Below are 14,155 nucleotides of genomic sequence, written 5' to 3' on the forward strand. Positions count from 1 at the left end.
AGTGGAGGGCTGCAAGGAAACAAAGGGACAGCATTAATCGGGCACAGGCTGTGGTTTCTGCACACCGGCAGCCCTGTCAGCGTCAAGTGTTTACCCCCTCACCCAGTCCCTGAGAGTGTGCTTTGGCAAGGTGCCTGGTGCCCTCCATCTGCCTCTGTCTCCTCGCTGGCAGCTGTCTGAGCAGTGGATACAGGTTTTGAGGAGAGATCAGTGACCTCTGTGGAAGAAGAGCAAGTCCCCTTCCGTCCTCCAGGTGGGCAGTTGGCTTGCACAACAGTGGTTTTCCTGGATACCTTTGCTTTTGAATCTACTTGTAGCCCCTTCCCTTGGCATGGCGTTATGCGTAACAGAGCAAGCAGTCAGCGCTGCGATGGTCAGTTCTGCCAGGCACGCTGGTCCTCCAGGTGCTGCTCTCGGGAGGGTGCAGGTATGGAAGCTGTCGCAGCTGGTTACGGAGTGCTGGGTGAAGGGTGCAGGTACTTCACTGTCTTACCCTATTGTGTGTTCCCTCTTGCATGTGTGAGATGAGGTTCCGTCCACTAAAATCAGTGGAATTGCCCTCTTTGGGGTGCTCCATGATATTTTCTCAACAGCAGAATTTTCCCTGTTCTGAAAATAAACCAGCTTTGGTAGCAGGAGTGCCTTTCTCTGCAGCCGCAATAACTGCTCGTCTTGGGAGGTGGAAGCCTCAGTGCGAACAGCTCCTGGGGAACTATTTTGGGCCTGGATGCCAGGACTGCCTGTCTAGCTTTGCAAAATGAAGTTCCTACATCGAATTAATGATGGAGGTATTTAGGGTTCCCTCTCCCCACTGACTCCCAGGGCAGGATGTCTTGTCCTAGAGTACAGTATTCCTGGCTGCTTGGAAGGGGCATTTTCCTGGGAGGTAGGGAAGGGTGCCTGTTCTCTGGGCAGAGCTCTGGCATGGGCAGATGTCCCATCTGCCAAGGTGGGGGCTAGCCCTTCTCTTGGCTCACACTGATGCCTGCACACTTACTTCCTCCTCTTCGGAAGAAGCTGTGCCTTCCTTCTCATTTAGTAGGATGCAGTGATCGCCTGAGGCACCTGCGCGTGCCTGCTGCCCTCTCTATTTCATGTATTATATTTCTACTGAAAAGAAAGACAGAAGAGGCATCATAGCCCTCCTGGAAGAAGCTGTGCTTGCTCTCTGCCCACTCACCAATGTCTCATGCTATTTACCATGTGCTGGCTCTCGCTGCTCGCGGCTGCTGGGTTAGTGTCTATGGCAACATGCAGGGTGCTGGCTGAGCAGGTAGATTGCAGCGCCGAGTGCTGCAGAGCTGTGGTCTTGGGCCTGGCTCTCTGCTATGTAGTGAAGCTGATGTTGTGAACCTTCCTAACTGCCTTAGCCCTTTTGCTTGTCACTGTCCTGGCTGTCTTTAGTGAATCACTGGGAGCTTCACAAGTGCTGGGCAGAGCCTGGCCTTGTCAGGGTGCCCATGTGTTCTTAGACCAGATCTCTGGCACCTCTTCCTTTCCCTCACTCCTGTGCAATTATAATCCGCTGAGAATAGTGGCCTTCCCAGGACCTGGCACTGCTGTAGGGAACAGGAGAAAGTGGAGGCTGGGAGATGAAGAGCTTTGTATGGGATTGCAGAGGGACTGCCTTGTATTTGCTGCCAGCTGCTATTGTGGGTTCGTCTTGGTGTCTCTGATTCTCGTGGGCCTCTTCCCTTGTTCAGGCCTGATGTGACCGGTTTCATAGTTGCGTCTGCAAAGCGTTTGGGTGGCCAGTATGTGGTGAGGCCTCTGGCAGAAGCAACTTGTATTCCTTTTTGCAGAGCACAGAGCTGCTGACTAGCATTTCCTGCTTTCTGAAGAGAAGCAGGGTTAAGGGAGGGAGGTCCCCTGCGAAAGGTATCGCTCAGAGGGCCTTAGGAGGGACCACTAGCAAGCGCTGAGAAAGCTACATGCCAGTTTTATTTGTGGTTTTCTGTTTAGTGCCACCTTTCTTCCCTAAATGGCAGCTAGACAGCCCTGCAGTCCCTGCTCAAAGCCCAGCATAGCTGCAGGGGGAAGCATTGCTATTGCAAACAGAAGAGACCGGGCGAGCACAGCCAGCCTCGACTGCTGTGGGTGTCTGCTCAGAGACACAGCCTGCTCAGTGTTGTTACTTTCAGGGATTTGAGATGGCAATGCATTTTGGAAGCAGGGTCCTAGGCTGAGCAATTTTCCTTAAAGGGTAAAACCCAAAGCTTTTGGAAAATGGGAAACTCCATGTCCTTCCTGTGGCTCAGCCCTGGAACTGAAGCCGCCAGGGAATCTCTCTGGTGCAGGGACTATCAGGCAGCTGTTAAAGGCTGCTGTGATTTAGAATCACAGAATAACTGGTCCAGTCCCCTGCTAAGCAGGGCCAATTTCAAGGGCAGATCAGGTAGTTCAGGGCCTCGTCCAGTTGAGTTGTGACCATTTCCAAGGGTGCAGATTTCACTCCTCTCTGGCTCTTACACAGGCCAAACACTTACAGTTTGAAGGATGCCAAGAGAACTAAAACTGCTGCCTTGTACCATCACCAGGAGCTGTGGCTTCCAGGTAAGAGAGTGGAGGCCGGTGCCCATTCAAAGCCTCATCAGCTTGCTGTCACTGTTGCTTCTCAGCAGAGATGCTTGCTGAGCTACAGTCAGCCGTGCTGCCAGCACTCCCTGGGTAGGGGCCATGTGGCGGCTGCTGCTGAGCAAACGTGCAGGCATTGTGCGGAGGGGGAGCTGCACTCCTGAATTTACAAATAGCTGAAGGGCAGCTTGCTAATTTGGAGGCTGGGAAGAAAATGAGAAGTGATGACAACTTGCTTTTGAAGACGTTACTCTGAGAAGACTCATGTGGTGCTGTCACCACTGATTGAGATTGTAGCATCTGCGGACATAGGCCCAAAAGAGACAAATAAAGGAGCTGTGTGGTCTCCTTTTCTGCTTTGGAGAGCAAAAGGGCTGCCTTCTTCCTTTTCTCTTGGGCCCTCAGATAAAAGACGTGTAAGCGCTTGTTCCAGGCCTGCGTGTCTCTGTACGCTGTTGGCAAAATGGCATCGAAAGAGCAGAACAGATTTCAAGGTGTGACTCATTCTCTGCTTTTCTGTACGGCACGAGGCTTTGCAGCCTGGAATTATTTATAGCCTTCTGTGACACAGAGCTGAGGCGTCCAGGCACGAAGGACTCATTGGTTCTTTCTGGTTTCTTAACGATGCTGCTGCATTTTTGACTGGCTTTTGGGGGTCTACACGTTGTAGTTTGTCTGCTGTTGCGCTCTAATTTGAATGGTACGTGCAGCTTCCTCAGTGCTGTGGCTCTCCATAAGCCAGGTGAGCTTATAAATAACCTCTTTTCCTGACAAGCAGAGCATGTTGCAAGCCTGGCTCTGGCTGCGCAGAGCTGCCGTTTTCTCTGGGGGAAGGTCTCTTCCTCACTGAGCCCTCATCCTCTAGCCCTCCTAGTCCCTGTGATAGCCAGTGTACCGCAAATCCCTTTGACGAAAGCAGTGGTCTGGCAGAAAAGGGCAGTGGCCCCAAGCAGCCCTGTTTTCCCAGTCAGGGAAGGGTTGGAGATAGACAAACACAAGCTGGCATCTGTCACGTTCACACTGCCCTTGGAGGCTGATGAGAGGGCCGGTGGCAGGCCCTGGGGGGCGCGTGTGTGTGAAGGGGTTTGTTGTCCATGTCAGTGCTAAGACTGCCTTTGTGCTTAACCCCTGAGTAATTTTAATTGTCTCTCTAACCTTTTACCCCCCTTGCCTGGGCATAGCTGGACAGAGCCCCTGTATTGTATGGTCCCTGCTGTGGGTTATATCCTTAGTGATGGGGAGAGTCTCTGTCTCTCAGTGTCTGTTTGCGGTGGTGACAGTAAATTATGAACTGGCCTCAAGAAATCATAAGATTACAAATGGAAATATTATTACCCTTGGATGTGGTGTGGACAAGGTGCATTTAGTGCGTGTGCTCAAGTTTTTGAGCCCTCGGCCTCTGGGAGTGTTTTTCCTATATAGGCTGCATATTCATGTTTAGTTTTGCTAGCAGGAGTAGGGTTTTGAAGAGGTTCAGGATGCAGTGTTGAAGACAGATGCTGATGACTACTCTGTCTTGCTGGAGCATTCTGGGAAACTTTTCTTCAGTCCTCGTTTGCTCCTGAGTGCTACTCTCTATGCGACAGGGAAACCTGTTGCATTGGCCGTAATGTGGACAAAGTAATCTGCTGGCTTTCCTGCGTGAGCAAGCTTGCTCTTAGCCGTCATTGGAAATTCAGAGCAGAGTTAACTGCACGTCGAGTGTTTGATGTCAAACAGAGATTATCTCTTAGGAGCGATGCAGGGCATCTGTGAAAGGAGGCAGCCCTCGCTCCTGGCCCTCCCCACAGCTTCGCAGCGCTGTGTAGAATGTAGGGTCCTGTGGCCTCATGTCTGGGTTGCTCCTCACCCCATTTGACAGAGGTTGGCGATCGCTACTCCACCCTGCAGAAGGTCAGCAGCAGAGACCTGTCTAACCTTTGTGGAGATGTCTGCTCCGTGACTGGGCACGGTATGACCCTGGATTTAGTCTCAAGCAGATAGGGTTATCTGTATCTGCCACTTGTATTTCAGCCTTGGAGCACAGAGCAGAAGAGTGAAGGGATGTGGAGTGGGATGATTTGTGCATATGTGGCAGAAAGGGAGGGTCTTTTTGCTTTTGTTCTATCAGTCCTCTAGATCTCAGAATAGCTGCCAGCTCTCAAAGCCATGAGGCAGTTGGGTCTTATTTTGCAGCTGCAAATGGTCCTCTGGGACAGGTGGGAAGACTCTTCCCTGCGTGGGCTGTGGTATCTGCAGCATGTCTGGACTCAAGGAGGGTTTGTGTATGGCTTTGTTGAAAAACTAGGTATCCATCCAACTACTCTGAATGGCCATTCTGGGTGAGCAGGACTTGGCTGGCCCAAATGTGTTGCTCTTCTGCCATTAGCCCAGAATGTATCTCGCAGCACACCGACACGCAGCACTGCAAGCCCTGCCTGCTTGGCGGTGAACACGGGCATAGCACTAAACAGGGCAGAGATAATGAGACCATCTCTCAGCCCTGGGAGCTGATGTTTATGGGTCTGCATGAAATGAAATGTCTTTTTAAATGATTCCAGAGAGTTGTTCAGCTGTAGGAAAAAATGCCTTTCCAAGCGAGAGGTGCATCAGCATCTGCTTGGCCGCTGCTGAGAAGGCTCATCACGGTTGTTTCTGTAACATTTGGTTTCCTGGAGAAGGAGGGGTGCCGGTGCACCAGAAAGCTGTTCTGTCAGACCTAGATCAATCGCTTATAGAACTGTGGGTTTGTGTAATTTTCCAGTGCTTTGATCAGCCTGTTTAATAAGTCTGTGTTTGACACTAGACATCCATCCTGAGCCCTCCCAGGGGACTCCAGCAAGCAGATTGCCAGTGGAGCCTATTTGTGTGTGCATCTTTCTGTGGAGTCATCGCTGGTCTGCCCTGGCAGCAGGCTCCCCTGAGGCCTTTGCCACTGGCTGGGCACCTTTGCTGAATAACCTGGCAGGAATGGGCAGGCAGTGGGTGCTTTCTGGGCTCTTAGTGTGGCTTTAGCGAGCGCCTGACATCGCCTTTCAGCCAAGCTCAGCGCAGGGGGTTAGGTGAAGCCTTGCACAGACAGGGATTGTATTGCTGTGTGCCAGCAGCCACTTGTTGCTGTCGCCATAAGCCCAAGGGGGCACTGAAGCTGGACTGAGCTGCTGGCGTTTCCTGCCTTTCCTCTGCATGTGGTTTATCCTCAGGTTCTCTATTGCCTTTAGATTTTTTTCAGGAAAAAATTTGTCTGAACATGGAGATTTTGTGAAAAAATTGCCCCTTTTCTCTGCTGCTTTGGAAATGCACAGTGTCTCTGTGCCTTGTCCTCTGGCTTTCTCCTTTTCACTTGGACCATCACAGCACAGGGGCTGGGAACGAGCTCTCCTGTTCCAGGTATGCCAGTCCCTCAGACTGGGCTGAAGGGAAACTTTAGTGAGTTGTTCCATGTCTTTAAAGTCTTCAAGAAACTTGTGGGGAGAACTTCAGTCTGTCATGTTTGCATGCCATAAAGGAATCATATTGTGACTATGTTTACATAGCAAAGCAACTGTCCCACCTAAAGAAAATGTACCACTTTCCTGTTAGTTGTCACATATGTGATATGTACGTTTTCCTGAAGAGGGGGGAAGCTCTCTGGAGAACCTCAGAGCAGTTTCACATCTCATCCTTTACTCTAGTCCACTTCCTAATGAAGGTGGCTGGACTGATTTCCCCTGAGCACGCAGGAAGGGAGTCATCCACTGAGCTCACAGAAAGCCTGCCTGTGCTCTGGAGTCTGCTGTGTTGCTGGCAACGCTCCCCTCTCCCGTGGCACTGCAAAATCCTGCTATCTGTCCCAGGTTTGGCCGTGACTGCTAGCCCTATAAGCAAACTGCCTACTTGAGGCACTTTAAAACACATTCAGCTAAAGGAGCACAGCCAGACGCATTACTGTATAATGGACAGCAGTGCTTAGCTTCAAGTTGTTAAACGACTGAAACGGTTTACTCCAACAGACTTTAACCGGAGTGATGCTGTATGAACAAGCACTTGGCAATTCCTGGCCTATGCTATTACAGCAGTTGCTCCTCTGCTGGGAAAATCACCACTCTCGTAAGAGAGGCAGTGCAGGCAGAGACCTGGAAGCAGAACGTGACCCCTCTGCATGCTGAGATTTCCCAGTGTTGGCACTGATTTGTTTGCATTCAGGATATTGTGGAGTCAGATCCTGGCATTTTTCAGAACAAAGAACTGCAAGCACAGGGGTTTGCGTCCTTTCTCCCACCGTGTTTTATGAATGAACAAAGCGTCTGAGAAATCATAATCCATCTTGGCATGTCAGGCAGACCGCTCGCTGTTGGTTGTACAGAGGACCTGCTCTGTTGTCTGAAAGCTGCACATTCTCATTTTATTACTGATCTTGTAAGTTCTCTTCAGTTTGTTGGCTGGTTAGATGAAGTGAGTCTGAGATGGGCTAGTCTATCTGACTAGTCCCTTTCAGTGATTTCACAGAGACCCTGGACCTACCTTAGCAGGCGTAAGTTAACTTTCCTTCAAAATACTTACGTCTTGGCATACTCACTGTTCATGTTCACTTGCGTTAAACTAGTGCTTTTATTCAGACTAGCCAAATTTCTAATAGACTTCACCAAGCTCGATTTGTCTTCTTCCATTTTGCAAAACTGAAATAATACCTCTCTACAGTCAGCAGAGCTGATGGCTCTGCAGGCAGAAAGGCCTGCTGCTTTGGGTCAAATGACATGTGAGTACCTTGATCTTTTATCTGTTTAGGCAGGGGCTAGAACATGGGATTGATTTCCTCTTGGGAAACATTTCTGTTGTAGAGTAAGCTCATGCAGGCAGCAAGGGACAAGCAATTTGGCATCAGCGCAGCACAGCTCAGAGAGAATTCTCCTGCCATGCTGACTTTGTTTTGTTGCAGCTGCTGTGGAAGCCTGTGTCTTGTACGGGTTGAAGCGGAGGGCGGCTGGCTTCCTGCGCAGTAACAAGATAGCAGCTCTGTTTATGAAGGTGGGCAAGAGCTTTCCTCTGGCAGAGGAGCTTTGCAAGAAGGTGCAAGACCTGGAGCAGCTTATTGAGAATGCGTAAGGCACCAGCATTCCTGTTTTCTGACAGGTCGCTTGCATTTTGGTGTGGGTATGGATTGCAATGTTCAACTTAATCTCCGAGGTGGAGGGGAGTTCCTATCTTGGGCTGCTGGTATCCTGAGTGAACTGGTTGCTTCTCTAGGAGTTATTAGTGAGCCCAGCTATTTATTGTGTCCCTTGTCCCATACCTCAGGGGCTGCTAAGCATGTTTGCTCCTGAACTGTCACAGTTTATGGATCAATACGCTAAGTCAACTGGAACCAAATTTGGTTTGCCTCAATGTACAGGGCTTTAAACTGCAGTAATTCAGCTGCTGTTTGAGGGTGGCTTACTCATCCTTGGACAGGTACCAGGGAGAGGGATGAAGCAACTGCCTGGGGGGCAGGAATCTTTAAGCTGTCCTAGGATAAGTTGCTTTCCTTATGAACTTCTACCTTCAGGCACCAGGGAAAAGGGAGCCTGTGGGTCTGAGAGCTCTACTGAGGCAGAGACTTCCAGGATGCCTTTATTATTGAAAACAGATTTAGTGAAGTCCCTTTTCAAATGTAGATTTGGGTATTCTGGAGCAGGGAATGGACTGGCTGAAGGAAGCAGTCCCCAGAGCCCTGTCCCCACATGGTTCCCTGGGCATGCCTCAGCCATCACAGTCAGCACCATTGAAAGCCTGACCTTGTGCCCCACAAGGTGCAGTGAGTGTGCTGGTCCTGTGCTCCTGCAGTGCTCAGTGATGTGAGCCAGTGATGATGTTGTCTTCTGCCTTGTGCCTCTAAAGACGCAATCAAGTCCAAGGCATCCCGGAGAACGTGCGCAAAGTGCCGAAGCTACCCAACCTGTCTCCTCAAGCCATCAAGCACCTCTGGATCCGCACAGCCCTCTTTGAAAAGGTCTTGGATAAAATCGTACATTACTTAGTTGAAAACAGCAGGTGAGTGCTGGCACAGGCCAACCCTTTGCCCCTCCCAACTTGCTACCCCACAGAGTCTGCACCTTCCAATGGTGTTGGAACTGTTGCTGCCCAAGCTGCAGCCAGGTGGGCCAGAGGGGTCCTTGAATGGGACAGGCCAGCTGTGCTGTGCTGTGCCCAGGACAGGACCTCCAGTTGATAACCCTGCTGCTGGTACAGTGCTGCTGGGCGCTGTGCACTCCCTAAAATAAAGGCAGGCGTGCTTGTTCTGCTGATGGCTGGGTGTTCAGCATTTGCATCGTCCCTGTCTTTCTCTAGCTTTTGAAGACTGCATGTTAAGGTGTCCTGCCCTGCGGAGATGTCATCTCCAGCCCTGAGGATGTTTTCTTACAAGGTGGTGATGCTTGCAATATGCTGCAGGAGGACATTTATTCCCCCAGAATTTCACAGCTGGCAGGAACAGCCTGTAATAGGCTGCTCGTCTCCTTACCAAGGAGGGATGCAGAAAAGGGTGTTACTGTGGTTTCAAACCACTGTCTCTATCCCTTTGCACTCCCAGGGGGCTGAAATGCTACAGCATTCTGCTCTCTTTTATTTCTTCTAGTAAGTACTATGAGAAAGAAGCTCTCCTGATGGATCCTGTGGATGGGCCAATTCTTGCATCTTTATTGGGTAACACTTTCCTCTTATCCTACTTTCATAGCTGACTTTCCAAACCTGTGTTGCCCATTCTGTGATGCCAATGCAATTGCTTTTCAGCAAGAACTCTAGAAAACTTAGTAGCGCTGGACAGCTCCTGGAGCTGTGGAGCGTTTATGAAGAACAGCACACCCGGCTGCTGATCGGAGAATCGAGACAGGGAGGTGCAGGCTGAGCTGAGGGGTTTCCTTTTCTTACAGGCTTCAGGAATACTGACAGACATAAATCAGCATTGAAGCCTGGACCTGGAGAGTAGTAAAGTGCTGTAATGCAGGGCTCTGCATGCATATGGCTAGTCATGTAATGGGTTGTCTGCTCACTGCCGGGGTGGCTGAATTTCTCTGAATTCTTAGCCGCCATTGCATAGCGCAGCAATGTGTACTGAGCCTGGTGCTTGCCGCTTGCCATCCCACCACCCCTCCTCTGAGGTGTTGGGCTCTGTGTATCTCAGAGAAGAGCGTTGTACTGATGACTTCCTAATATTGACCTCATCTGCGGTTTCCTTCCCTGTGCAGTGGGGCCCTGTGCACTGGAGTACACCAAGATGAAGACAGCTGACCACTTCTGGACAGATCCCTCAGCTGACGAGCTCGTTCAGAGGCATCGGATCCACAGCTCACACTGTCGCCAGGACTCCCCCACCAAGCGCCCTGCGCTCTGTGTGAGTGGAGACAGATGGCTGGGATGGACAGCTTCCCGCAGCACTCCTCCTGGGGTGGATGGGCAGCACTCTTCAGGGTTTGAAGCTTCATTTGTTTGAAAAGAGCTGTGAAGCCCTCTGATGAGAAAAGCTAGAAATGTGCAGTTACTTTAAGTCTTCAAGCTGGAAGAGCTGAAAGCATGGGCTGTGAAGAGTGCAGACTTACTGGAACAGCAGGGACACTGCATTCTGGAATTTCTGCCCTTTGGAAACAGCATATGTGAATTAAAAGTGAAGGCAGTTGAAGCTTGCTCTGTTTATTGCAAACAAAGTGCAGTCCTGGAGCTTTTGTAGGTAGAGACTTGAGCTTGGCTGGAGCCAAGGATACAAAGGAAGAGTTCTGATAGTGAATTTCTGAAGTGTATAAGTGAGGGAGGGAATAAGCTTTCAGGATAAGCTTTTCTAAAGCAGGAGGTGCTTGTGCTCAGCTCACATTCATAGCTGATCTCTTCCAGATTCAGAAAAGGCATTCGAGTGGTAGCATGGATGACCGACCATCACTGTCTGCGAGGGACTATGTGGAGTCACTGCATCAGAACTCCCGAGCCACGCTCCTCTATGGCAAAAACAATGTCCTGGTGCAGCCAGTAAGTACCTGATGGGGCATCTGGGCTTTAAATTCCTGCTCTGCTCCCCTCCAGGTAATTCTGTCCGAAGATGGTCTTTGATGGAGATGGGGACAGGCTCATTTCTAGTCTGGAGGGGCAGTGACTGGACTGCGTTTGTTGAGGTCCTAACGATATAGATGCTCCTGGTGGAATGGAAGAGCTCTGCTTCTAGCTGAATACAGACAGAGTCCCTCGTCTGCTTACCGTAATCAAATAAATAAAGCAAAACTGCTTACACAGAGCTGTTGATGGTTTGCCTCAGCTAGGCAGCTGCTCTCAGCCTCTTGCCAAGGCAGTGAGGTGTCCTACTAGCTCTGCTTGCAGGTTTGGCAGAGCCACCGCGGGTTTCTCGCTATCGGTGATGGGCTCAGGGAAGCAAGCAGGGCCGCATTACAGTCCAGGGCTGTGCTCCAGGGCATGGGTCAGCCTTAGGCAGCATGAGGTGCCTCACTGAACCTGGGGCCTGTGCGCTTCTGGTATCTTCTAGGCTGCTCTCACCAGCTCACTCTTTCCCCGCATTTCCTTTCTAAAGCGAGACGACATGGAAGCAATCCCGGGATATCTGTCCCTTCACCAGACTGCCGACATCATGGCACTGAAATGGACTCCCAATCAGCTGATGAACGGTTCTGTGGGGGATCTGGACTATGAGAAAAGGTGACTGTCTCTAAGTGCATGCTAACATGGGGCAGAGCGGGGAGGCAAATGACCCTGACGGTTCAGAGCTTGGATCTGGCATTTGCTGCCATCAGTGAGTTTTTTCACTGACTTCACAGAGCAGAACAGTCCTCCTGGAGTTTATAACAGAGGGAGGGAGAGGGAAGGAGGCCTGTGGTGATGGGCGAGACGAGCTGTGGGAGCCAGTGCGAGAGGCTGTCATAGAGCCCATCTCTTTTGGGAAGAGTTCAGCAAGGTAACTGGAGAGGGTGTTTATTCTGAAAGATGCAAAGTCCGGTGCTTTATTGGCCTCAGTGATTTCCTGAGGAAAATGCACTCTACACATTACACAGTGCTTTCAGATTTGTACTTGTTGTTATTACTGGTTAATCTGGGGAACCGAAGAGCTTGTAAACAGGGGAGGAATATCTGCAAAGAGAGAGAGAGAAGACATGAACAGTTCCCAAATAACTATACCTCGGTAACAGAGCGTGTGCCATTTCATGTTGCTGTTTATCAGTGCAGTTTGCAGCTGATCTTACATGGAGGTGTTCAAAGTCCTTCTGAATTTAATGGAGTCCCTGGATTTTTTTCCTTTAGTAGGACTGAAGTCTACTTAGAAGTTGGCTTGATAGTCTGTATTGCATTGCCCCTCCATCTGGGATTGGCGTATGTGCTGGTGGCATTTCTCTTGACAGCAGCAGTCCTTTTAACAAACTACTGAATCATGCCAGGCCCCAAATTGTCTGAAAAACAAAACAAAGCAAACAGAAAATCTCTTTCTGCTAGTAAATGCTCCAGGAAAGCTGGAGCATTTAGGACGTAGCATGTTTCTTTGGCCTGGGGCAAAAGTCTTCAACCGAACTTGTTCTCGGATTGTTTATTCTCAATTGTAGTTTTGGGATTTTGTTCTTCTGTGTTCCTTTCATCTTCCCTTTACTCTTGACTCCTGGGGGGCCGTTCCATGATAACTGATACCCTCCCCCTAAATTGTTATTTTCATCTCTGCACTACTTTTCTGAGTTCTTGACTTGGGCATCAGCCTAAGCTCTAAAACTTCCCAGTGTCAAGATGTGACCAAAGAAGAGAGGCGCCAGATGACAAAGTAAGTACAAGTCTCCCAGGAGTGATTCCTACACACCCCTCCCCAGCTTTAACTCTCCCGATGAGCTGTTTTATGAAGCCTTTATTTTAAGCGCTACTTTTGTAAAGTGACAGATATTGATTCTCAGGGTCTGGAAATTTGTTTTTTTGCAATGAAATAGGATGTTAAGTGCTGACACTCTCATAGAGCAGTCCTCTTGCTAGGCTCTCCTCAGAAAGGAAACCCTGCATGAAGCACCTTCTCTCCTGGAGAGGTTCCCTTCCCCCAGCTTGCTCCTGGTGTCTCTCTGTGGCCCTCTGCCCTGTATGTTGACCAGCAATGCTCGCAGCATATTGTAGATTTGCTCAGTCACCTTGTGGTGCCTGTGCTGGAGGAGCGCAGCTCTGAAGCAAGTGGAGCCAAATCTATTCTTGAGCTTTGAAAAAACACAAAATGTTAGGGTTTATTCTCTCTCCCTTGGACAAAGGAGCTCATCAGAGCAGCGGCCCAGGCTCAGACTGCACTACACGTTCTCTTGGGGCTCCAGAACTGCTCATACCAGGTTCACAGGGGGGTCTCTTAGCACCAGGGTAGGAGTCATTTCCAGGGTGCCCAGAGCAGAGCGCTCAGCTCTCTAGGACTCTGTGTCCCTCCCTGGGATTGCCAGGATACATGATCACATTGTCCCTGTCAGGGGATGATGCAAGCAAGGGTGAAGAAACAGCCTGAGGCAGCTGGGACTAGACATGCCCTAATTGAGTCCTAGTAGAAAGGGGGCAGTAGCTGTTTCTGGAGGGATGTTGTCACTGACTCAGGCTGGCCTTGTGGCAGTCACACTGCTGCTGGGACCACATTTTGTCTCTACCTCTCCAAGGCATTAGGATAGCTGGGGGCAGGATCTGGAGTGGAATGTGAAGAGAAGCAGAGCTACTTGCATCCCTCAAGTTCAGGACTTTTTCCTCTTTCTCTGTTCCAGTGTGTACTGGGATTATGCCATGACTATTCGCCTGGAGGAGATCGTCTATTTGCACTGTCACCAGCAAGGTAAGGCTGGAGTGTTGGGGGGCTGCTGGCCTGGATAGTGTTGTGTGCTGTTTTTATCACCCTGACATTTGCGTCACTGTATTTTTGGGGTGTGCTTTTATGGGAATGTTTCGATTCAACTCCAGGGCAGATGTCCTGAGACTCCAGGGCAGATGTCCTGAGTGCCAAGTCGTCGCGGCTAGGCAACTCCTTCTAGGAAAACCTTCAAACCGGCTCTTGCCTCGAAAGGACTTCCTGCAGAGCAGTGCTCTGTAGTTTTCAGGGGTATGATCTCCCAGGCTGGCCTTCTTCAGGGCCCCCCCCCCACATGTTATTGACTCAAGGAAGATTCCAGACAAGGAGGAAAATCCTGGTATTTTGTATACCAGAAAGACAATTGTCCTCTGTATTTCTGGCTACTAATGTTTCCCTCACTTGTGTGTGTATCTTCTCTCTGCTGTTGCTAATAGTAGACAGCGGTGGGACGGTCGTCTTGGTGAGCCAGGATGGGATTCAGAGGCCTCCACTGAGGTTCCCCAAAGGGGGGCACTTACTGCAGTTCCTGTCCTGCCTGGAAAATGGCCTCCTACCCCATGGGCAGCTGGATCCACCCCTCTGGTCACAGCGGGGAAAGGTAGGCACCCAGGGACTGGACTTGTTCCTGAGGCTATGGCATTGTGGGTTCTTGTTGATGTTTCCTTGTGGAGTGTCTCAGAGCAAATCTAATGGGGAGGATCCTCTGCCTAGCATTATTGGCTGCTGTATTTTAAATGACAAACCCTCCAAACTAAGAAGAAAGGCAGGCTTGAAATAGCAGCAGTTTGGTTTAGCTCATGCCCTGGA

At 50.1% G+C, this 14,155-nt stretch overlaps 1 protein-coding gene across 3 annotated transcripts in view; it reads left to right on the forward strand.

Annotated features, from left to right (window-relative positions):
* SGSM1 (small G protein signaling modulator 1) overlaps nt 1-14,155 on the forward strand; it is a 54,956-nt gene that overhangs the window by 20,053 nt on the left and 20,748 nt on the right. For 2 of the 3 annotated variants that reach the window (XM_068911672.1, XM_068911675.1), the window contains exons 4-11: nt 7,472-7,634; nt 8,410-8,562; nt 9,146-9,213; nt 9,756-9,901; nt 10,396-10,527; nt 11,081-11,205; nt 13,266-13,333; nt 13,783-13,946. In XM_068911672.1, coding sequence (XP_068767773.1) covers nt 7,472-7,634; nt 8,410-8,562; nt 9,146-9,213; nt 9,756-9,901; nt 10,396-10,527; nt 11,081-11,205; nt 13,266-13,333; nt 13,783-13,946 — 1,019 coding nt within the window. The remainder of the gene's footprint in view (nt 1-7,471; nt 7,635-8,409; nt 8,563-9,145; nt 9,214-9,755; nt 9,902-10,395; nt 10,528-11,080; nt 11,206-13,265; nt 13,334-13,782; nt 13,947-14,155) is intronic. The other variant, XM_068911674.1, reaches the window with a different exon arrangement.

This window comes from Struthio camelus, chromosome 17 (assembly GCF_040807025.1).
Source record: "Struthio camelus isolate bStrCam1 chromosome 17, bStrCam1.hap1, whole genome shotgun sequence".
NCBI lineage: Eukaryota > Metazoa > Chordata > Aves > Struthioniformes > Struthionidae > Struthio > Struthio camelus.